Source organism: Phoenix dactylifera, chromosome 7, assembly GCF_051530095.1.
Source record: "Phoenix dactylifera cultivar Ajwa chromosome 7, Ajwa_hap1_PhDact_Kaust_v1.1, whole genome shotgun sequence".
Taxonomy (NCBI): Eukaryota; Viridiplantae; Streptophyta; class Magnoliopsida; order Arecales; family Arecaceae; genus Phoenix; species Phoenix dactylifera.
In genome coordinates this window covers 1,491,866-1,515,654 of record NC_143196.1, presented here as the reverse complement: position 1 = coordinate 1,515,654, position 23,789 = coordinate 1,491,866, and the positions used below count along the sequence as shown (strand labels likewise).

The following is a 23,789-nucleotide window of genomic DNA, read 5'->3' as shown; positions in this document are numbered from 1 at the left end:
AAAATCCATTGGAGGAAGAGAAAAACATGATCTCGAGTTCATCGAATGAGCCTACAAGAACATGGCTAATTTGATCGCAACAAAATTTCGTTCCAGAGTGAGTATGATTGTGTAATTAAATAATTTTCATCTTTAGAAGGTCATATTTAAGCGAAATCCACTTGAGAAACTGCCGTTAGACATCAGTTTAGTATTATTAACTTAGCTAAGTCTCTCTTACTATTTGGCATGTTGACATTTAATGGTAAACAAGTAGGATGATGCTCAGCTAATTTCATGCTATCTACTAAAACATGTCTTTTTTCGTTGATTATTTCTATCCATTCAATGCTTAAAAAGTAATTAAATCCGATTAAAATTATTTCATCCAGAAAGGTGAAATAATATTAACCTGCATGTGAGTCTCTTCCCTCTTATTTTCTTCTCTGTCTTACTTTTTGGTATTTTTCCACAATTTATTAAATTAATCCTCAATCTTCAACCAAAGGGATATTGCTCATCCTAGAATCAGTGGATGAGTGAATGATGCCCAAAGATTAGCAATCTCTTAGCCATCTTGCATCCAAACCCTAGTCACACTGCACAGATTAACTCTGATAATTATAGAATATAACCACAATGGTTGGTTAATAGTACACTCAATCTGTCAACTCAGAAAAGAAATTAAAAATACAGCATGCTTAATAATAATGACAATTGCAAGCCTGATTGTCATAAATATTAGTAAAATTAATTTTGAAAATTGTTTATTAGAAGTCAATAGCTCTACAAGTAGGGCACAATAAGCAAGAGAAGATCTGACAAAAAAATACTCTTGCCAAGGGAATAGAAATTTGATGACCACCTTGATTAGACTTTTTATATGTACCATCATGTCGTAGTTTAAAAAAACTTGGAGTAATCTCTTAACTACCTAAATTAGAAATATAAGGTTTTCTTTGGGTACATAGGAAGGTATGATTAAAGAAACTAAGTTAAGATAATGAAACCAGCTAAGCAAATTAAAATATATGCACCGATGAAATCGTCAATAGATTCTCTGCCTTCATCTTATAGCTAACCTTCCTTATTTATTTAGTACATTATGGATGTGCTTTCAAAGTTTTATGATACATGTAAGAACTTTGGTTGTTGTGAGGACCATAGCTCAAGATAACAAAGTGCTAGGTCTATTGAAAATGCTCTGTTAATGTGAAAGAGAGCTAGCTGTTTGTCTTGAGAATAGAAAAAGGAGATAGAAAATTCGAAGAGCAATGCTAAGGTAGGTCAAAAAAATCAGTCAAAAAACTTAATGGCACACTTCGCAATGCTAATTCAAAGGAAGCATGCTGAGTGACTTTTTTGAGTTGCTTAAGCAATGATATTAGTATCATGAATGAGATTCTAACAAAGGTGAGCACCGAAATATTGAAAACGAAGTTTTCCAGTATTTATATCTAATGCAATGTACTAAGAAGATGCGACCGATAATCTGCGAGCATGTCAATATGAAGATTTATACAATTCCTCATGAAGAGAAAAGGAGGCGGCGGTGGTGCGATGAACTAAATGGACCATAGTTATAGTCGATCAGGTCATTTTTCTAAGTCCATGGTGTTGCCAGTTGAGGTTATTAAAGTCCCTTGGGTAGTATAGAGAAAATGAGGGAGAACTGCATCAAGGGAAAAAAAAAAATCCCATATTGAGTAAAGGGGGAAAGCTAACCTTCCCATTTCACTACCTGCTAAGTTATCCATGGTAATATAGCACTTGTGTGGGAAAATGAAATAATCCCCAACTACGGTATAGGATCCAGTAATTGAGTAGGTAGTGGAGCAGTGAGGGATGGCAACTTTCATTGCAATTCTTTATGTTTGAGAAAGAAGTTTTTAAGAGGATATTATAATTAATTTTGATCAAAACACCACTGTAACTAAATACAATTTGTTTCTTTTTTTCAGAATAGTTCACACACAAAGTTTATCATTTATATATCCATCAATTAGTAATTGGTCTAGTGGGGGTTGCAGAAATTGGATCACTTTCTTCTCAGTTCAACTACACTAATGTTGCATAGGATGGTTACAACTATTGATACGAAAAAAAACAGAAAATAACTCATTTGTTCTTTGCATATACGGCCATTATAGATGTGATATATACCAGATGCCATGCTGATCCCCCATCATCTTTGACATATATTTGAAGTTCTTCAAGATACATTCTATCAAAGCTTCAAGATTTTCATCACACCTGATTTGCTTGTATCATTGTCAATCACTGATTGATATAATAATAGAAAAGACCTTGGACCTTATATATCAACTGATATAAACAAAAAAAAAAATTACAAAAAAAAATTAAGTATTTAGTAATATAATATTGACATATTGACCAATATTTCTAATCATCATTCAGCTTCTTGATGTATTTTCAATTAACAAAATTGGGGGAAGTGCCTTTTTTCCTAAACTATGCCATCAAAAAACAAATGCATTTTTATAAATAAAATTTTAAAATAAATATCATTATATAAAAATCTGCTATAGAAGCTTCTTGGATATAAATCCACAACCCTATCATAAATAATACTATGTGATTGTGTTAGTTGCCGCATCCTTGAATTTTTTTGGCATCATCTTAGGCTGAGAGGTGGCTTGTGGAAGATAAAGTTGGTGGTTGACGGTGTCGGAGACATAAGTTAATGGCAACCCGGCCCACCAAAATTCTGGCCCATGCTTTGAATCGGCCACCGCACTGGCGAACGTGGCACAAATTAAGGAAATAGAAGAAGGATTGAAGCATGCATGTTGCTATTCATGACAGCAACCATGATTTGTCTCAACCGTCTCCTCCTGTCGAGACATAAATAGCTGACCGGCTCTCAAAGATATGGCCATCGACGCCAAAATTGACTAACGAGCGCGTGTTTGATTCTATATCGGTTATTTACCAAAAATATTTTAAAAATTTATACACATATTTTTTCTATTAGTTTTTTTGATAAAATTTTAAATTATTACAAATAGTATCATCAGGATAAATCCGACTCAAAATTCATATAGATTAGGAGACACTACAACATGAATTTATTTGGTTTAAATAGGATAAATATATTAGAATCCAAGAGTATTTATATAGGTCTAAGGCCTTATTTAGCAGAACTTTTTGAAGTAGAGCTTTTATACAAAAACTATTTGCTGTTTGGTGACTACATTTTTAAAAGGTTGTGGAAACAAATTGAGAAAGTACTTTCGATATGACGAAATAACCATAAAGGATATTACATAGTATTATACAACAAAGCATAATAAAATATATTATTTATTAATACATAAATATATAATATAATATAATATTACTATAATGTAATATAATATTATTATAATATAGTAATATAATATTGTATATTATAACATAATGATATAACATAATTTGATTTTATATAACATAATATATCAATGTACTCTGATATAATGTAATATAATATTAAATTTATAGTATAATACAATAATTAAGGTATAAAATATTATCATTATTATCATTATATATTAATAAATATAAAAAAATATATTTTATGTAATTATAATATTTTATTATGGATATTTTGGTTTAAAAATAATTATAAATCAAAATAGCTTTCCGACGCATGCTAAAAGTGTTTTTATGAAGAAACCCCATTTCAGAGTTTTTCCCAAGAAGCTATTTGAGCTTTTCCGAATTTTTTACCAAACATACTTATTCTATCCAAAAGTATTTTTAGAGGGTCAGAAAGTACTTTTTGGCCCACCAAAAGCTCTGCCAAATGAGGCCTAAGAAATCTAAATAATATTTTTTAACCAACTTTTTTTTTGTTGGAAGAGCTCCTAGATTGTCAGTAGTAGGATAGTTATATCAATGTTGTTTTCCTTTTCTTTCTCTTATTTGAACACGATTTCATAATAATAGTATTTCTTCCTGGATTGAACCAAGTTGGCAGGATCACTGGTATAAGATGGATCAATATCTAACAAAATTGCCAAACCTTGTACCCTCAGTAATTATAATAAAATATAGTATTTTTTGTATAGATACCCTTCTAAATATCGGATTTTATATGAATACCCTTTCAAAATTGATATTTGCATGTATACCCTCGTAAAACTCTATTATTGTTCAAATACCCTGTTCTAACGATGTTAAGAAAAATTATTTTTATATTAATTAAAAATAAAATAAATTTTTGAAATTATGCTATTATTTCTATCTTGTTCCTGCTATCGGGATTGCGATCGCGATTCCGCGGACGTTTCCGACTGGAGATCGCTAGCCGCGAGCAGGATCGGGATCGCAAGCCGCGAGCGGGATCGTCTCTGTCCCTTCCAAGATCCCGCCCACTTCCAAACAAAACCATCATCAGAGCTCGCCTCTGTCCCTCCTTCCGCTCTGCTCGTCCATGCATATCTGCTTGCACCGGCACTCGACGCTGCAGAATGCCGTGTCACCCCTCCAACAAAAATAAAGAAAAATAAAACTTCTAGAGAGAGCTATATATATAGGAGTTTGTACTCCCAAAATACCCATATGGGGCTGAGTGGGAAGATATGCTCACATGTACATGTGGATGTCCTTCCCTTCTTGGAGTCTTCTACAGGTAGCAGAAACTCTAGGAAAGGGCTTGTGGGGAAGGAATTGGGAGGAGGGGGGATTGGAGATGGAATGGAGGAGAGAGAAGAGTTTCGGAGGATGGAGGTCTTGCTGAGGATTAGGGTGTTCTTTGGGAAGTTCTTCTGGGCTTCCAAAAGGACGCTCAAACCCGCCATCAAACACTTTTCCCTTCTCTCCCTTCTTCTTCTTCGGAAGCGAGGTTGGGGGCATTTTAAAGGAAGAGGTCGTGTCTAGTGCATAAAGGCAACTCCAGTCCAAGCAAGGAAGAGGTTGGGAGCATCAGAGTCGAAGGAACGTCGGGAGCTTGTCGTTCCGATGCCTCAAGCAAGGCTCGTTGCCCAAGTGCGAGTGCCTCCCGTCCATGAGCACCATCTTGTCCGCGTCGAAACGGTGGCCCTCCACCTCTGCGAGTATCCCATGCGCAATCTGGTACCCAAGGTTCCTCACCGGCCCCTCAAACTCTATAAATGGACTCGTGAATCCGGTGGCGTCAACGACCATGCTAGCTTTCAGCTCGGAACCATTGGAGTACGTGACGACGGAGTTGAACTCCTTGTGCTCCACCTTCCATGCCTTGGCCTTGTGGAACTTGACCCCATTAGAGGCGCATCCTTGCAGCAGCTGCGTCTTTAGTCTTTTATGACCCCATAGCCTCGAACTCATCAACCCAAACGCCACAGTTGTTGGGACACGTTGAGAGCGGCGAGGGGTCGATGCAGCAGATGCGAATGCCATGCGCGGAAGCTTGCTCGGCGAGGCATAGGCCGGCTCGGCCGCATCCTAGGATGACCACGTTGTAGGATGATGAGTTTGATGGTGAGACACTCTGGCTTGATTCGCGGCTCAGTCGCTCAGATCCAAAAAGCTTTACAGTATGCTGCTGTGAGCTTTGATGATGGCTTTGTTTGAAAGTGGGGAGGATATTCGAAGGGACAGAGGCGATCCCGCTCGCGGCTTGCGATCCCGATTCCGATCCCGCTCATCGCAAATGGCCGTGGGATTGTGAGTCATGAACTTCCGCAGGATTGCGATCGCGATCTCGATAGCAAGAAGAAGATAAGAACAATAGGATAATTTTAAAATTTTATTTTATTTTTCATAAATATAAAAATAATTTTTTTAATTTTGTTAGTACAAACGTCATATAACAGCATTTGAATAATAATAATATTTTATGAAGATATATGTGTAAATATCAATTTTGAAAGAATATTTATTCACATGCAACAAAATTTTAGAATATAATACAGGGATAAAAAAAAAAATTTCCGGATGGCCACCGGATATTGCTCCACGTTTGCCGCCTACCTTCTTGCTGTTTCCCACCATGACCGAGGCTTTCATTCAGCGCGATCATGTCCGTTAAGCCAACGCGCAATCCTTGAATCAACGGCCGCAATTATACTAAAGCGGCAACTCGCTGTTCGAAACAGAACAGCAAAACCTCGTCCCTTCATTTCGTACCGTTGGCGGAAGCGCTTCCATCCAACGAATCCTGGCCAATAGGCTTTCACCTCGCATCATTCTCTCGCTTCTCATTGGTCCGTTTCATCCACGTCAGCAACCATTCCATTAAATAAATCGCCCTAATTCTCCCTGATTTTCTGTCCCGAAAAACAAAAGAAAACCGAAATTTTCGCTCTTCGATTCTTGTCCGAATTCCTTCGTTTTTGATCGATGGTGGCTCCGTCTAAATTCACGGCGATCCTCGTCGCCGTCCTCGCGATCGGAGCCGCGAACGCTCTCAAGCCCTCCGCCCCCAAGGCGATCTCGGTAAGACAAAAGAAAAACCCTAAAAATCCTTTTTCGATGAAAAATGGCTCTTTTTGAAGCCTCAATTCCTGTTTTTGATTAAAAAATTCCCTTGATTTTAGTCCCTTATCTTCGTTTTTGTCCGAAACATCCATCTTTGAAACCCTTAGAATAATCCCTTTTTTGATGGAAGAATACCATCCCTTGAGTCCCTATTTCCCGTTTTTATTCTAAAATTCCATCTTTTGAAATTAAAAACAAAAAAAAAAAATCCTTTTTTCCATGGACAGACCTTTCTTTTTGGAACCTTAGTTCCCGTTTTTGATGGAAAAATCCCACCCTATTTCCCGTTTCTGAGGGAATATCCCGTCTTTTGAACTCTATTTGTTAGACCTGATGTGTTTGCTCTTTGGACTGAAGGATTTGCGGGAGGCGATCATAGAGGGACTAGGGATCCACGGGGAGGGGCTGGAGATGTCGGGGTTCGACGTGAGGGACGCGCTGGTGGGGCATTCGGTGGCGTACGAGTTCGACATCGAGGTGGACAAGAAGGTGGTTCCGGTCAAGCTCCTCGAGGATGTTAGCAGGTGGGATTTCGTTGATCTGCCCATCTTTAGGGCTGAGGAGGAGAAGGGCTTGGCCGAGAGAGGGAGGAGGCCGGATGCGAGGGTTCTGCCGGAGCTATCGCCGTTTCAGCTGGCGGGGCCGATGGAGCTCTGGATCCAGGACGGGGATGACATGAGGCTCTCCTTGCCGGTGAGAGATCTCTTCTTTATTACTTAATTCTCCTAGTATGAAACGAATTGATCGTTAAAAATGCCTTTTTTATTTCTAAATTCCACGATGATTGAATGTTTGGGAATGTTAATAAAGAAATATGTTCATTTGGATTTCGTTTAGAATCTACGAGACCGTGTCCAATTGGAATTTTATGTACCCTTTTCTGAGATCCCAGATTTTCTTTTGTTTTCTTTTTCTCGTAAGAAAAGGCTATAATGCTAGATTTTCCAAAGCCTTGATCTAGAATTTCATTCTACTTTAGGTTTGTTATTTCTTTGATAATTGAAGTTTTCTTAAATTTGAATCAACCTGATTGCCAATTTAATTCGGATATTATAATTCTTTGTTTCAAATTGTAATAACTACTCAGGAGAAACAAGAGCAGAAAAGTTTGGCAGTGAGCTTAAAATGATCTTTTGGGCAACTGGGAAATCCACAAGCTTTTTGTGGTCTCCTCAAAATCTCTCCGATGAAAATTTATAACTTTTATTGATCGATGTTAGGACAGACGGATATTTCTCCTTTTGATTCGTGACCTTCACAGACTTATCTGTTAATGCGCTTTAATAACTCAAATTCTGTTTTCTGTGGCATTATCATGGCACTTTTCTTTTTTTTTCTCTCTTTTTTTCCTCCATCTTGCACCTCTTAATTCCTGATGCTACATCATTTGCATTTCAATGGTAAAGAAATCAGATGTCTAACCATTGAAGTTGCTGTTCTTTTTTGTTTGCAGCATGATGTAGATGCTGGTAGGCTGAAGAAGGTCCTCCTATCAGATGGTGCTGTGGTGACAGTCAAGGGTGCAAGGTCTGTCAGCCTCAGGCACCCGCTTGATCTCCCCCTCCCCCTCAACCAGACCCACCCTAAGAATCGTTTTATAGCATCGGGCCTCCTAACCATTGCAGAGGCCCTCCTTAATGCTGCACGTTCAAATGAGAAACCTATCCTTTCCCTCCGCATTGTTGGTCCCACTTCGCTCACTTCTTCACCATCCATGTCCCCCAATGAGAAGCTCAAGCTCAAGCGCCTTGCCCCTGGCCTTGTTGAGCTCTCATCCCGCTCTGTCCCAGCTGTCTCTGAAGATGCACAGGCATCACAGAACCCCACGTTGTGGCCTCTTACTTCATTAAATGGATCTAGTTCTAATCTTAGGGGTTTTGAAGAGCTATTGGCATCGGTGTTGGGAAAGAAGGGACAGGAGGAGGGATCATTCAGGTTGGTGAGGGCAGAGGTGGCAGCACGAACTTATGTGAAGATGGGGTTCTCTGTGGAGAGGAGTCTTTTGGATGGGGAGGTGGATTGGTCGGGGTTCCCGGAATGGAAGACAAGGCCCAAAATGGCCATGGCCCACTTTGAGGTGCTGGCTCGGGTTGAAGACAATGGGAATGTGATCCCTGAGAGGATTGCAGCGGTTCAGCCATTCAATATGCAAGACAGTGTGCTTCGTAGTGTTCAAACTGGGAATGTATCCATGTCCCAGGTGTCAGCAGCTTACCCTCCACCGGATTACTTCACCCTGTAATCCTGTTCTTCTGACTACTCCAGTTTGGCTGAAGAACAGCAAGTGTAAAGATATAGAAAAGGCAACCAAAGTTCTTTTGACTTTGCATCGCTGGCTAGCACATTTTGTTAAATTATAATTTTGTCTAATAATGTATGTACAATTCAGAGTGATAAATGCCATATTATATACATGATTTAAAAACATATCTGGTGATTCTAATATTTTGTCAATCTGAATTTTATTTCTCTTGTTGTTAGGCTGGAGTGGTTTTTAAACTGGACCAATATGAATGTATCAACACCAAATTGTCTATGCAGATAGTAAATTGGAAAATAGCTCAGATTACACTATAATCATAAACCTTCCTCCTGCAGAATGGGATCGGTTGGCTAGATATTGCTTCATCACCGGCTCCTATTCATGATCAGGTCATTCACAGCCAGAACCAGTCATTGTTATCTTCTGCATTTCATCACATCTTTTGGCAGAGATTGCGTAGCTGTGAATAGTGCGGGGACTGATATTGCTTGGCCTGTTAGCATTCATCTATATTATTCAATTTTAGTCTTCTGTACCATACTAGTGCATAATCAGTTTTTGCTGGAAATTTCATTGAGTTGATTGTGCTCTAGCATAGATTTTTCTAGTTTCATGTGTTGCATGAACTTGAAATGATGCATTACATGAGTTATGGCAACTTGTATTCAGTTTGAGTGCTTTGTAGTGATGCTGTGTGGCAGACCTTCTAAGCAGGCAGAGCACATAGTTTTCTCTTTTTTTTGGGTACAACAGCAGCTCACACCCTACAGGTTTGAATGTGGCCTACAAAGTCGGAAACAAAAGGGTACTCAGGGGCTCCGGCACATACACGTGGTCCATCCAGATGAACCCTCCAAAGTGATAAGCAGTAAAGGAGGCAACCCATTCAACGGCGTCGTTTGCCTTCCTGAAAATATGCATGGCCTAGTAGGAATATCGTGTAGCAGCGGCTTCTCCTCAGCAGTGCCTCCCCGACCCCGAGCCCACTCAATCACTGTGGTCGAGTCTCCCTCGAGGAGGATGCTGTCCACGCCCATCACTCGTCTCGCATAGAAAACACCCTCTCATGCAGCTCTGAGCTCAGCACACACAACGGACGCGACAAAGATTCGCCGCCACCAGTTTGGCGTCATAGTCTCTGATGACGAAGCCCAAACCTCTGCAGGTCCCTCTCCGCCTACACTGCCATCGAAGTTCAACTTAAGGCAGCTAGAGGGTGGCGGCACCCAAGAAACAAGCACAGTCCAAGACGCTGCAATAGCAGAGGGAGTACCCCAGATTTTTCTAGCCACCTCAACCTGCGAACCCTCAGTGCGCATGGTTAGTGTGTTCTTTGAAGATGTAATAGGACTTCTTGACTCAATGTCATCAAATTGCTTGCATTTTTAGATTACAAAATGAAATCTTACTGGCCAAATGACAATTAAAATTATCAATCTAATTGTTCATGTCATGTATTAGTAATGGATAAATTTCAGTTATCTTATTATATAGCAGTTAATGTTAGATGTTCAAAGTCCAAATTCTGGGGAAGTACAAGAATGCATTTTTTCTGTCTATTATTGATCAAGCTGCAATATTTTTTTTTTCAAATTTGTTCATTTGTCAGATAATTGAAATATCTCTACATGTACTTGGGTGATAATGTGACTGAAAATTACAAATAAACTACTTTCTTTGAAAATTGTGTTTTACATTAAAACGAGAATCTCATGTGTTTTTCCTTTCCCTCATTCAATTTTCAGGGTGGATGATTTTTATCAGCACAATTACCACTGCATATTTCAATGAGCATGTTTTATGAATATCTTCACAATGAAACCTCTAATTGTAATGTATAATTCTTAACTGAATAGAAAAACCTTGATTTGGTCTGTAATTTCTATTCCTTTTTTTTACAAGATGGGGAATTGTGGTTCTGCTTGTACCATGGTGCATGAATCAGATCCCATAACATGTCCATAATGGAAGCTCTATATTGTATGAAGTATGAATGTGTTTTACTTCTTATGTTATTCAACAACCACTAATCCAGTCCGTATATGATTCTCTCTTTGCATGTGGAGATAAGTCCTGATATGTTTCTAGTTTCAGGGGGTTATTTTACCCCTATGTGGAGATGGTTCAAACTAAGCATGATTTGCCAGACAAGCACAATGTGTTAGAACTAGTGTAGAGAACACCCCTTTACTGCTATTCTAGGTTGAAGGAGTTCACTCTCATGAGTCTTTTTTGAAAATCTTGATATGCAACCTATGTTTTTATAACAATATTTCTTGCTATAATTTTAGGTCTACTGCTTTCCTCATTCTGGCATGTGTTCTGCTATCTCAATGATGGATTCTGTTATGGCTTCTGAATTTTTATTTCAATCAGACTATCACTCATTTCACAAGTTGTTCATCCAGTTATTGATGAGTCCTAAATCCTAAGATGTTTGACTTTTTGGCCTTTTGATCTGGCTTCCATGCATCTAGGTTTATAACAAGATATTTGAATTGCTGGAGGGAGTGGAAGGATATTGAGGGATATGGAACAATGAATGAGAATGTTAGGAGAATGCAATTATTTGATCAAAAGCATGGAATTATTGCTAAACTTTATATAGTTAATTACAGAACGATCTCATCATGTTCTCTTCTTTTGGAGAGCGGATGTTATAATTTTTAGTTTCATATGCTCTTAAATTTTCATTTTGATTTTTGATTGAATGATGTATCTTATATTAAGATGAAAGGCAAGTCAAAATGCCAATTGTGCATCACTACTCTCAAGAGAGGCCTCTCGTCTGTCAACATACAGCAGAACAGTTCCTTATTCAGAATGAAGTATCTTTCTTTTTTCCAATATTATCATTCAAGGAAGGCTTGATTGGCCTTTCCTTAGTTACAACCCATAATTGCACCAGCAAGTCTTTTATTTTATTTTTCTTTTTTTTATAGGATTCTTCTTTACCACTTGTTCTTATGAAGAGCTAAACTCTTCTTGGAAAACAAGCTGTTGCAGGTTCTTTCTTACCACTTCCATCTAGAGGTTTCTCAGGTCTTCCCTCATTGATTTATGTTTCACAGGAGTATAGCTTCTAAATAAGTTAATCAATTACTACCGGTAAACATATAAAGTCTAACATTTTTTCCTTTTCCAATAAGGAAATTAGAAAGTAATCTTCTAAAATATTCTCATCACTTCCAATCTCAGAATTCTTATTCCACAAAGGAAAAACAAGAAACTAATGGTGAAATGTGACGTTATGGCACATCAATGAGCTAATTTGGCCCTCATGGGTATAGCGAGATGTATTAACACCAGCATATAATTAAGAATTTTTGGCATGTAGGAGTAAGGACGACATAACTCGATGCTCTAAGAAAAAAAATTATATATGATTTGATTGCTGAAAAGTGGCTATAAATTTGAAGTTGTGATGGATACTTCTAATCACCTTCTACTTCTTGTACATTATTTCCACCATTTAGTTTGTTTTCCAATTGTCTGCTTTTCTTGGTGCAAACAATGAACTTATGCTGGCTGCTGATTATTCTGGGCATGTTTGTTAGGAAAATGTCTGGATCAGAACATTTCTGCTTCCTTTTTCTGATAGGACAATCAGCAATAGCTCTTAATAGTTTCAACCTTTTTCTCAGCTGTATATTTAGGTGGATGTCATCATCTTGGCTGCAGGTCCTCTCAAGCTCAATGTTTTCAGGTTAGAACCAGTGTTCGGAGCAACTGCCTACCTACTATTCTTACGCTGGTGTACGTCGAAGTTGTTGCTGCCTTGGTGTCCTGTTGTCTCTTTCTTTGGTACTCATCTAAACATGGCCATTCTAACATAGCAGTTCTTTATTGTGGTGGGTACAGCTCAGAACCAGGACAAGATTTTGGATCAAAGAAGCTGAAAGCTATTGGTGTCGGCATCAGTATTGCCTGTTCCATGATCATCACTCCCTTTGAGTGGTTCGGATCCGAATCGAGGATCACCTAAATGATATGGAAGCTGGAACCTTTGCAAGCTCAGCCGGAGAACAGGTGGTTGTGCTCCAAATCTGATGGGGTACCACCATGCTCTTGTATCTAATAAAGCTGGGTCAGGCACATGCACTGCTGGAGATGGCTTGTTTGAGTGATATAGCCCACCATTTCACCCCTTCCTTCATATCAATACAACGTTATCCTGCTGTATTTTATGTGTTCCCTCACTTGGAATAGATGTATTTTCTGATAGTGATCTGTGGTGTATCTCTTTCAGCAAGCTTAACTATTATGGCCTAGTGGTTTCACCCCTCCCCTTGGAGGAGGTTCCATCTTTGAATCTTGTCAGGTATTTTTCTAAGTATTTCGACATGGAGATTCTCTCCTTATTTATATAAAATGATTGATGGTTCTCCGGTTATTGTTCTCAATTATGTATGTATGTATGTATGTATCTAAAGCGACCTGAACCAAGAATTATGTTATGTAACAAAGAAAAGTGGATGCTGCCTTTACAGATGGCTATGGCGTTTACAGCATAACAATTTAATTGAATGGATGAAATAATAATATGTTCTATGGTAAGGTTGTGGATGTTGGTAGCTGATTGAGATCTAAAATTGGAGAGAAGTATGTTAGATTGAACATTCACTTGACAGGACTACAGCAAAGGCATTTCTGGGATGTGAAGTTGTAGAATTTAAGTCCATGTTTTACTATACTCTGGCGCAAACAAATGCACGGGGCCCTTCAATCTAATTAGTGCATGAAAATTAAAATTAGTGTCATTTCTAAATATTGTGATATTAATGATTCCTATTTTTCTTATCGAAATCACAACCATTTGGTTCTCTCGCTGGGCACATTGCGCCATGAATATGAGGACACTGTTGAATATACCCTTCAAAAATTTCTATTTCATATTATTTTTTTAAAAAAATCAAATTATTGTCTTTTAAGCTAATATTTTCTCTATTATCTTGGATTTTGCTAAAACATTGGCATTGAGTTCAGCAAACTCTCACCATAAGATATACCTATGCGAGTAAGCATTGATATTTTTATTCATGTTGCTTTCTAAAGCATCGACAATATGATCGTCAAAAATCAACTTGACAATACTTTTTGAAAACGTCGCTAACTGCCTGTCGCATTTCATTTTCTCCTGCACTTCAATCTGATAATGGGCAGGAATACTCACTCGGTGAAGACCTTATGCACCACTATTTTCATGCATCGGACAAGAGGCTGTCGCCATCAAATTCTCCAACCTCGATGTAAGCCTATTGACCATGGCATCCATCAATTCTGAGGATCGAACAGTTCCTGTTCCATGATATCTATTGATCAAATGAGCTTCTGAATGCACGCGCGATCACACAAACAGCAGACGCATCGAGCAATTAAACGAGTGTTAATGATGCAATCCTTGCATGCGACAGCCAGGAACCAGAAGTGGTTGGAGGAAGTGCCTTGAATGGGTCTACCATGTTAATTTCCAGAAGAAGAGTTGGTGGTGGTGGTTAACAGCCAGAGATTCTGGGTATGGGTGGTGGCTCGCACCATCCAAGGACCAGGAGACAAGAAATCGCCATTCGAGACAGTTACAACCCCTTTTGGCTCCCCAAGCTAGGACCCGTTCACTCACTCACTCACTCAACTCTCCAACAGCACTTATTAGCCCTAATAATAACCATCTTGGTAGTATAATATTGCAACATATTATAAGTTTATAACATAACAAACTATTTAGCTACATGATTGATAGATGGCAGCACCCATTTCAAATGTTCTGTTCCCCATAGTCTAAGTAGCCTCAAGACAAGGGAAAGGGAAAAACGAAGCAGATAAGTACGAAGCATGGCATGCACATACCCACCACCAAGAGCCTCTATGGTCTATGTGAAGTAGATGTGCCACCCTGCAATGGGCCATATGACCATGACAATACTTCTCATGTGAAGGCTTACTTGCTACCATGGGCGGTTGCATGGGGTGGGGGGAAGTATCTTGGTGAGAACGAGGGGGTGAGGCCATTGCCGGATGGGCCTGAGAAGCCGTCGCTTTCCATTGCGGCTCGCTGTGCGTGCTGAGGTGTTGGGGGTCGGAAGAGAAGGGGAGAGATGGCGGCCATTGGGTCTGTTTCTCGAGGGTGAAGAACGAAAACCTCGCGGGAGAGCCGGGGACCGCGTAGAGTTGGAGCGTGGTTAGGTCGCAGTTTAGCTCGGCCTTCGATGATGCTATCAGGATTTAAAAGGTGCGAACCTCTTGAGACAAAGGTGGCACACCTAACAGCCTTCTGCCCCTCCATCTCCTCTCACACACAGAGAGAGAGAGAGAAAGAGAGAGAGAGAGAGAGAGAGAGAGAGAGCTTGCATGGGGTTGTCAGTCGAGGAGCCTTCTTAAAAACTAGCTTTGACTGTCGCCTCGAACAAATCATGGCTTCCTTGGCCTTGCCATTTATAGCCAACCACATGTTTCTACAAGCACACAAAGGCGATTCATAGGTTGATTCATGTGGTTTCGTATATTGATATATAGCTGCGCTCTGCAAGCTTCCATGAAGCATGCGTGCATCCAACAAAAGGAGTAGAGTGTGGCAAGAGATAGATGATATCAAATATTATTACTTGTAAAATATATTATTGCTTGGTAGATGTTGGGATGAGTGTGAAGAAAGAAAGGTTTGCTCATTACACTGGGAAAATCAGTGGTGTCTTGATCTCTATAGACGAAGGACAAACAATGGGTGCATTTTTCAAGCCCCTGAATCAGATTAACAAATATTGAACAAGAAAGCAACTATATATTTCATTTTGAGCATATATATTCTTTTCTTTATATGTGTATATATCAAAGAAAGGAACTTAATTAGATTCCTCGTTATAAAGTGCTGCATTATCGCCAGCGAACAAAGTGCAAATTGTATGTCGCGCTGAGTAGTCATTGGTATCCAACGCAACATATGAGCATACATCATTCTGCAATATGAAAACCAAGTCTGCAATGTGTAATCAAAAATCCTAGGCTGAATATTTTATTTATTGTTAAACATTATATGAGATATTCAACTTCATCCAAAAAGGCCAGCCAGCCAGGTGTTATTTGAATTTTTTGGTGTTATATAAGTATCCTAAGTTTACTATGTATAAATATTCAAAATCTATCTAGCACATAAATAATATAGGATTAAACACATACTCGCACAAGTTTTCACATACTCGTCCGTTTAATCAAATCTAATCATAAACATCATAATCGATATGTGGCAGCTTCAAAAAAGCCCATGTTGAAGTATTTTCTAGTCCACAGAAAAATATGTAAAGATCTATATAAACATATTTGGTATTGATGCATCTCAGAACCGACCTCCGCTGATAAGGCAAACCAACTAATAAAAGCTCGCCACCTATCTGAGGTTGACCATTCAAAGCTTGCCCTCTATAGCTGACCCAAAAGATGCACTGAGAGTCATTGGTATTTCAAACTCTTCCCCAATTAGCAACAACTCGGCTATGATCGTAAATTGTTTCCTAAAGGATGTGACATATAAGCAAATCTAAGCGACCAAAAAGTGCGGACGTGATTTACGGGCAAGACACGTGGGTTGTTACCTTATTAACTAGTATATATCCTCGGATTACTAGGCGGCAGGCTTCAACCCTCGCCTATATATTGTATTCTCAGCGATCCTGCAAGTAAGTTTTTTTCGACTCTTTTAAGCCGTCTCTCTGCCTCTCTCACACCTTCTCCTAATTCTTGAAAGCCATGTTTAACTTAGGCATCAGAGAGTTCTCCATCGGACACGCTCCGATGGGCGAACTTCTTTGTCTTTTCTATTTCAGGTCAGAGCCAGCATTGAAATCCAGCCAAAGTCATTCCTCCGCCATCCAATGCCAACTCATAGGTGCTTGATGTCGAGATCATTGATGATTGAGCGTAATGGCCACCGGATCATCGTTGTGGGGGTGTGCAGTGACCCATGCAATCTCTCCGATCCGAATGGTAGATGAGCCGAAATCTCCAGCGACCCCATCAACCCAACGCCTAGGTCAAGTTGGCTTCCAACTACAACATATACCTATCGGATATGTACTAGATAGATCTTGCATACTTATATAGTGATAAGAAATCTAAATAATAATATTTTTGGGCTAGATCATAGGCTATTATATACTATAACCTCTTGATTCTTCTCCGATTTAAAAGATAGACAGACATTAATTTTCATTTAATTAAGTTACTCTATTTAAGAAATGGCTATTCCTGTTGTACATGATGCACTTACAGGCGAAATGACATGCTCATTTGCATGACACTGGCATCAACTCATCCCAGGCCTAATGCCTAATTTATGCTCCACCTAACAGACCACCATGGTTCAGCCCACAGGTTCCATCCCTTGCTTCCCTCCAACCCAATATTCAAAAATCCCAATACATTATTACCCCGTCTTCTTCTCCTCCACGTTAATAAGAAATTCCCGATATTTTTTGCCCATTGAAAATCATATACAAAACAAAGCCCGATGTCTGGTCTCCACCCCCGCCCCTCGATCGGATAAACCCCACAAACCAAACCCGAAAACCGAGCGGAAAACCACAAAAAAAAAATCCCACATCCTCCAAGTGTGAAAAAAAAAAAAACAAGAAGAACGCCTCCATAAAAACCACGCCGTCCACCAAATCGCTCTCTGAGGGCCACAGCACGAAACAACAGGCACTCGACAAACGGTCGGCAGTCGACGGTGAGCGAGCGAGAGAATGCCGCCCCTCCGCCTCCTCCTCCTCCTCCTCCTCCTCCTTCTGCTCTGCGTTCTCCGTCCATCATCCGCCGGAGCGCTGCCGGCGAACGGTGAGGCTGCGGCGGATGACCAGGCGGCCCTCCTTTCCCTTAAGTCCGCCCTCTCCGACCCCGGCGCCGCCCTCGCGGGCTGGAACGCCTCTGCCTACCCCGATCACTGCTCCTGGCCCGGCGTCGCCTGCGACAACGCTCCACTCCGCCGAGTCATCTCCCTCGACCTCACCGGGCTCAACCTCTCCGGCTCCCTCCCCCCCGCCGTCGCCCACCTCCGCCACCTCCTCAACCTCTCGGCCGCCGCCAACCTCCTCTCGGGCCCCATCCCGCCGGAGCTCTCCCTCCTGTTCGACCTCCGCCACCTCAACCTCTCCAATAACGTCTTCAATGGCAGCTTCCCCTCCGCCCTCCGCCGCCTCAAACACCTCGAGGTCCTCGACCTCTACAACAACAACCTCACCGGCGTCCTCCCGGCGGAGGCCGCCGACCTTCCCAACCTCCGCCACCTCCACCTCGGCGGCAACTTCTTCTCCGGCGTCATCCCCCCGGAGTACGGCCGCTGGGAGCACCTCGAATACCTCGCCGTCTCCGGCAACGAGCTCGGCGGCACCATACCGCCGGAGATCGGTAACCTCACCCGCCTCCGCCAGCTCTACATTGGCTACTTCAACAGCTACGACGGCGGCATCCCGCCGGAGTTCGGCAAACTCTCCGCCCTCGTCCGCTTCGACGCCGCCAACTGCGGCCTCTCCGGCGAGATCCCGCCGGAGCTCGGCCGCCTCGAGAACCTCGACACCCTCTTCCTCCAGGTGAACGGCCTCTCTGGCGAGCTCCCGCCGGAGCTCGGCCGCCTTCGCAGCCTCAAGTCTATGGATCTCTCCAACAACGCCTTCACCGGCGAGATCCCGCCGACCTTCGCGGACCTCCGGAATCTCACTCTGTTGAACCTATTCCGGAACAAGCTCTACGGCACGATCCCGGACTTCATCGGCGACCTGCCGGAATTGGAAGTTCTCCAGCTGTGGGACAACAACTTCACCGGCATCATCCCCCGGGGAATCGGCCGGAGCGGCAAGCTCCAGCTCCTCGATCTCTCATCCAACAAGCTCACCGGTGACCTCCCGCCCGAGCTGTGCTCCGGCAACAAGCTCCAGACTCTGATCGCTCTTGGCAATGCCCTCTTCGGCCCGATCCCGGAGTCCCTCGGCCAGTGCTCGTCCCTTAGCCGGGTCAGACTGGGGGAGAACTACCTCAATGGATCGATTCCTAGCGGTTTGCTTAGCTTGCCCAAGCTCGCCCAGGTCGAGCTCCAGGACAACCTCCTCGCTGGCGAGTTCCCGGACACCGGCAACGCCTCGATCTCGCCGAGCCTCGGCCAGATCAGCCTCTCCAACAACCGCCTCTCCGGCCCCTTGCCGCCATGCATCGGCAACTTCTCCGGCGTACAGAAGCTCCTCCTCAACCAGAACCAGTTCTCTGGCCGAATCCCGACGGAGATTGGCCGGCTGCAGCAGCTCTCCAAGGTGGACTTTAGCAGCAACAGCTTCTCCGGCGGAATCCCCCCGGAGATGAGTAAATGCAAACTTCTAACCTTCGTCGACCTCGGCCGGAATAATCTCTCCGGTGAAATCCCGGGGGAGATCGCCGGAATGCGGATCCTGAACTACCTCAACTTATCGAGAAACCACCTTGAAGGGAGTATCCCGCCGTCCATTGCCACAATGCAGAGCCTCACCGCCGTCGATTTCTCCTACAACAATCTTTCCGGCCTGGTCCCGGGCACTGGCCAGTTCAGCTACTTCAATGCCAGTTCCTTTGTCGGTAATAATAACCTCTGCGGGCCCTACCTCGGCCCTTGCCGTTTCGCCGGCGCTGACGGCGTAGGCTCTGCCCATGCCCGAGGCCCCCTCTCGGCCTCCTTCAGGCTTCTATTGGTCATTGTCCTCCTCCTCTGTTCCATCGCCTTCGCCGTTGCCGCCATCATCAAAGCTCGGTCTTTGAAGAGGGCGAGCGAGGCCCGGGCATGGAAGCTCACCGCTTTCCAGCGTCTGGACTTCACCTGTGACCACGTGCTCGATTGCTTGAAGGAAGAGAACATCATCGGAAAAGGAGGGGCCGGGATTGTGTTCAAGGGTGTGATGCCTAATGGCGAACAGCTTGCGGTGAAGAGGCTGCCGGCGATGAACCGGGGGTCGTCGCATGACCATGGATTCTCGGCCGAGATTCAGACTCTTGGAAGGATTCGCCACCGCCATATTGTGAGACTGCTTGGCTTCTGCTCAAACCATGAAACCAATCTTCTGGTATATGAGTACATGCCCAATGGGAGCCTCGGGGAGGTCCTCCATGGCAAGAAGGGGGGCCATTTGCATTGGGACACGAGGTATAAGATCGCGGTGGAGGCGGCAAAGGGCCTCTGCTATCTCCACCATGATTGCTCCCCGGCAATCCTTCACCGTGACGTGAAGTCCAACAACATCCTTCTCGATTCCAACTTCGAAGCTCATGTCGCTGACTTCGGGCTCGCCAAGTTCTTGCAGGATTCCGGTACCTCCGAATGCATGTCCGCCATCGCCGGCTCCTATGGCTACATTGCTCCAGGTGATTTTTTTATTATTATTTTAACTCAGATAGGACATTTTGCTGTTCAAGACTGCTGAGATTTTCTTTTCAGTTATTATTTTGGATTTCAACTGCTTTGTTGTATCATTTACTTCGCTGGACCAGTTATTGAGTTAATTGGAATAATAACGAATAGGAGTTCATATAACTAACTGTAAATAGCTATGATAAGGCTTCATGGCAAGGATTTATGATGGATTTTTTTTTTTCTTAGCATCTTCTGCTTCTGTTTTGAGCTTTTACTCTGTCCTACCTTGACTTCTATCATTTGAAAGCTGCATGCTTCTTTTTAATCCAAAAAAGCTACTTTTAGCTCTTAATTTGCTCTAGTGGGCGTTTTGCTTTCAACTGCAGAATGGAAAAGCTCCCAACTTTAGCTTATATATCAAGCTTTTGATGTATAACTAGAATTTCAGTTTCAATTTCTTATGATAAGATGTCTCTATAGTTTCTTCTTTGAGTCATTAAAATGGGTTCTAGCATCTATTCCTTCGGTTGATCTCAGGCATTGTAATCTACATGATTATGTCATAATTTATTCTTCTATTTTATTCTACAGAATATGCTTACACTCTGAAGGTGGACGAGAAGAGCGATGTCTATAGCTTCGGAGTGGTACTCCTAGAGCTGGTGACCGGAAGGAAGCCGGTCGGGGAATTCGGGGATGGCGTCGACATTGTCCAATGGGTTAGAAAGATGACAGATTCAAAGAAGGAAGGAGTAGTGATAGTCTTAGACCCAAGGCTTCCTTCTGTTCCTCTACATGAAGCCATGCATGTGTTCTACGTTGCAATGCTCTGCGTGGAGGAACAGAGCATCGAGCGCCCAACAATGAGGGAAGTCGTTCAGATCCTAACCGAGCTTCCGAGGCCACCTCCAAATCAGGGCGAGGGCGAGGACTCTCCACCACCGCCACCACCAGCCGGCGGTGAAACACCCATGAAGGAATCCAAACCACAGCCACAGCCTGATCTACTCAGCATTTGAATTGCCGGGTTCTATGGTCCAAAGTTCTAATGCGCTCTCTTGCTTTCAGTGCCTTGAGGGTACTATTTTGTTTGTTTTGGTATCGGGGTTAAGGGGCTAAGTTCTGTTTGGAAGTTTGTACAGCTAAATTGGTGGGTCTAGGCTTTTAGGTTTCTAGCTTGGCGTTCCTGTTCTAATATATGGAATCTGGCTCCCTATCCAATATATAACATTGAGGTGAGAGCTCTTTTTTTTTTTATAATAGCTTGAGACATCACATCAGAACCGAGTTATGTTCGTATTGGCGTGTGCGAGTGAGAGTGGGAGACTCTCAATTCCCAACGTTGCATACGCTGTGAGTACTGTGGCATGGAGGAGGGGGGGAGGCCCCCTCAGATTACTTGCTGGGTCGACAAGTCAATGGCCCTTCTCTCGCAAAGACTCCTATTCCGAGCCTGGCTTGGTGCAGCTCTGCAACTTGGCCTGTTCCTTAAAAAGGAAAATAGTTGTAGTTTAGACGTACATAGAACCATTAAAGTGCACCTCGGCTTTAATATTCTCGCCGCTCGTTTGATGCAACTAAAAAATTTGGGTACCAGGAATAAGGCAGAGGTGCCAGAAAGACCTGCATTAGGCTAAAAGTTCTGCCAAAATGAGGACTCTCATAACTTGATTAGTAAACTTTCAGCTAGTGATTTTTTCAATCTTGCGTTCTAATCTTGGTGGATTTCAGTATTTAAAATAATTTGTTTTTCATTTTTCCTAATATAATGTAGGCAATGAGTTATGTAAATGCGGTCAATGATCCTTTCTAAGATAATTTGAAAGTCTTGATTATTGAAATTTTACTATCAACAAAAATTGATGAACTCATCTCTCTTATAGGAACCATACAATGTTACATGTTTGACAAATTGGCACCTTCAACAAGTTGTATGTGAATTTCTTCATCTTATATGAATAACCAATATGGGACTAAGTACACATCCACACGGATCTCACATAATCTTTTCGTTTAAAACCTAACATCCTTGTCATGCTAAATATTTAAATTTATTCAAATCTAATCACAAGCACCACGATCAGCCTGTGGTCAACTACAATGAATATGTGCTGCAATGGTCAGCCTCAATAGATTCGTGTTGCAGTACCCCCTAATTCACATAAATTATGCATCAGAACTACTCTGATACTATTTGTAACAACGTAGGATCTTACCCAAAATGATCAAACAGAAGATATTATACACAAGATCTATCCAACGAATAACCAAAATAAGACCAAATACACGTATCCACGGATCCTCACATATATAGCATATGTTATAATATATATATATATATATATATATATATGTGTGTGTGTGTGTGTGTGTGTGTGTGTGTGTGTGTGTGTGTAAATTATTTATTTTTTTTTGCTGTCTAAAGCTTTAACTGTTCCATTGAACAAGTTGTTCATGAGCTAACTAGACTAAGCATGAGTTTTGCTCATCGCACCCCTTTACAAACAATCTTAATGTGAGCCTGTGTCGTGGCTAATGGCCAGCGAAGCAAATATTTTACGGGACCCAACCAAAGTTGAATATAGTAACTAGACGTACATGTATCGTTCTCCTTTTATTCTTTAATTCCGTGTTCCGGTCGTTTGGTCCCATTAAACTTGAGGCAGGCTCGTGACCCAGCGAGACCCCGGATTTCTGCGATTTGACAAGCCACGACCAAGAAGTCTGACCTGGCTGATTGCTAGATTCTCTCTGGGTCCCCAGTAGTACCCTCTCTGTGTCTCTCTCCCTCTCTCTTAGTCTAAGCTGTACCCTCGTTGATCCGTGACTCATTAGTGCGGCAAAAGCTCTGCTTTGGACCCCGCCATCAATCGCTGATTCTCCACCGTCACGTCCGTCTTTTCTCTCCTTGTTTTTTATTCCTTCCTTCCTCTCTCTCTCTCTCTCTCCCCCTCTCTCGCATACACACGTATCCTGAGATGCCATACGTTGGGTTGATGGCTTTCTTGTGGGAAGGGCCTTAATATTCTGGAGTTATTGCCGTATATAATACTTGCTACTTAGAGAGTGTGACGTGTATCGCTAGCTTGTCAAAGCACGTAAACTAAGAGCTGCCGGATTTCCTTCTTTCCCCTTCACCTTCCACGTATGTACACTCTACATATATTAAGCTATAGAGTTGACGTGCGTTCCGTTTACAACGACGCTTTGTGAGACAAACAGTTCATACAGGGAAGCAATTTGGCAGTCTCCTTGTCAGGTTGATATGGAAGCTCTCTATGAGCATAGGTGGCGAGACCTGGAAGGTCATATTAACTATATTCCATGCAATATTTACTTTAATTTGATTTAACTAATTCATAGGAATTTTTTTTCATTATTTCAATCAATAAAAATATGTCCAAGTAGTAGAGTCTCCTCTACCGATATCGAACAATATATCGATTGCTCGATGGTACGAGTTGGTATGAATCTGCATCGTGCCGTGCTGAGTCTGTGCTAATACAGAAGATCGTGAAAAAGAGTAAAAGAAAAAAAAACAAGCGGGAGAAGAAAGCTAGAGAAACAGAATTTCGGCCGATAAACGATCCTACCGGCCTTGCTGGGGAGCATTTATCTTAAGCTAATGGGTTGCATGCAATTTAGGTCTCTATGAGCACATGAATTAATTCTCTACAACTTTTTTTTTTTTAACCACACACTGCGGTGACAAATACAAATCCTTGA

At 42.0% G+C, this 23,789-nt stretch overlaps 2 protein-coding genes, 1 long non-coding RNA gene and 1 pseudogene across 3 annotated transcripts; 3 read left to right on the top strand and 1 right to left on the bottom strand.

Moving 5' to 3' along the window:
* Positions 1 to 4,768: 4,768 nt before the first annotated feature.
* Positions 4,769 to 5,983, bottom strand: LOC103707652 (capsanthin/capsorubin synthase, chromoplastic-like; annotated as a pseudogene).
* Positions 5,984 to 6,219: 236 nt separating this feature from the next.
* Positions 6,220 to 8,868, top strand: TIN1 (tunicamycin induced protein). Its single transcript, XM_008792182.5, has 3 exons — positions 6,220 to 6,399; positions 6,799 to 7,134; positions 7,895 to 8,868. Exons 1-3 carry the CDS (start codon positions 6,304 to 6,306, stop codon positions 8,681 to 8,683), a joined length of 1,221 nt encoding a protein of 406 aa, XP_008790404.4. The 5' UTR covers positions 6,220 to 6,303; the 3' UTR covers positions 8,684 to 8,868.
* A 1,535-nt stretch (positions 8,869 to 10,403) lies between these two features.
* On the top strand, positions 10,404 to 13,095 carry LOC148702842 (uncharacterized). Its single transcript, XR_015967132.2, has 2 exons — positions 10,404 to 12,460; positions 12,566 to 13,095. It is a non-coding gene; the product is annotated as an uncharacterized LOC148702842 (long non-coding RNA).
* Positions 13,096 to 17,223: 4,128 nt separating this feature from the next.
* Positions 17,224 to 21,338, top strand: LOC103707653 (uncharacterized). The gene is made up of 2 exons (XM_008792223.6): positions 17,224 to 20,074; positions 20,655 to 21,338. Exons 1-2 carry the CDS (start codon positions 17,440 to 17,442, stop codon positions 21,080 to 21,082), a joined length of 3,063 nt encoding a protein of 1,020 aa, XP_008790445.4. The 5' UTR covers positions 17,224 to 17,439; the 3' UTR covers positions 21,083 to 21,338.
* The last annotated feature ends 2,451 nt before the right edge of the window (positions 21,339 to 23,789 follow it).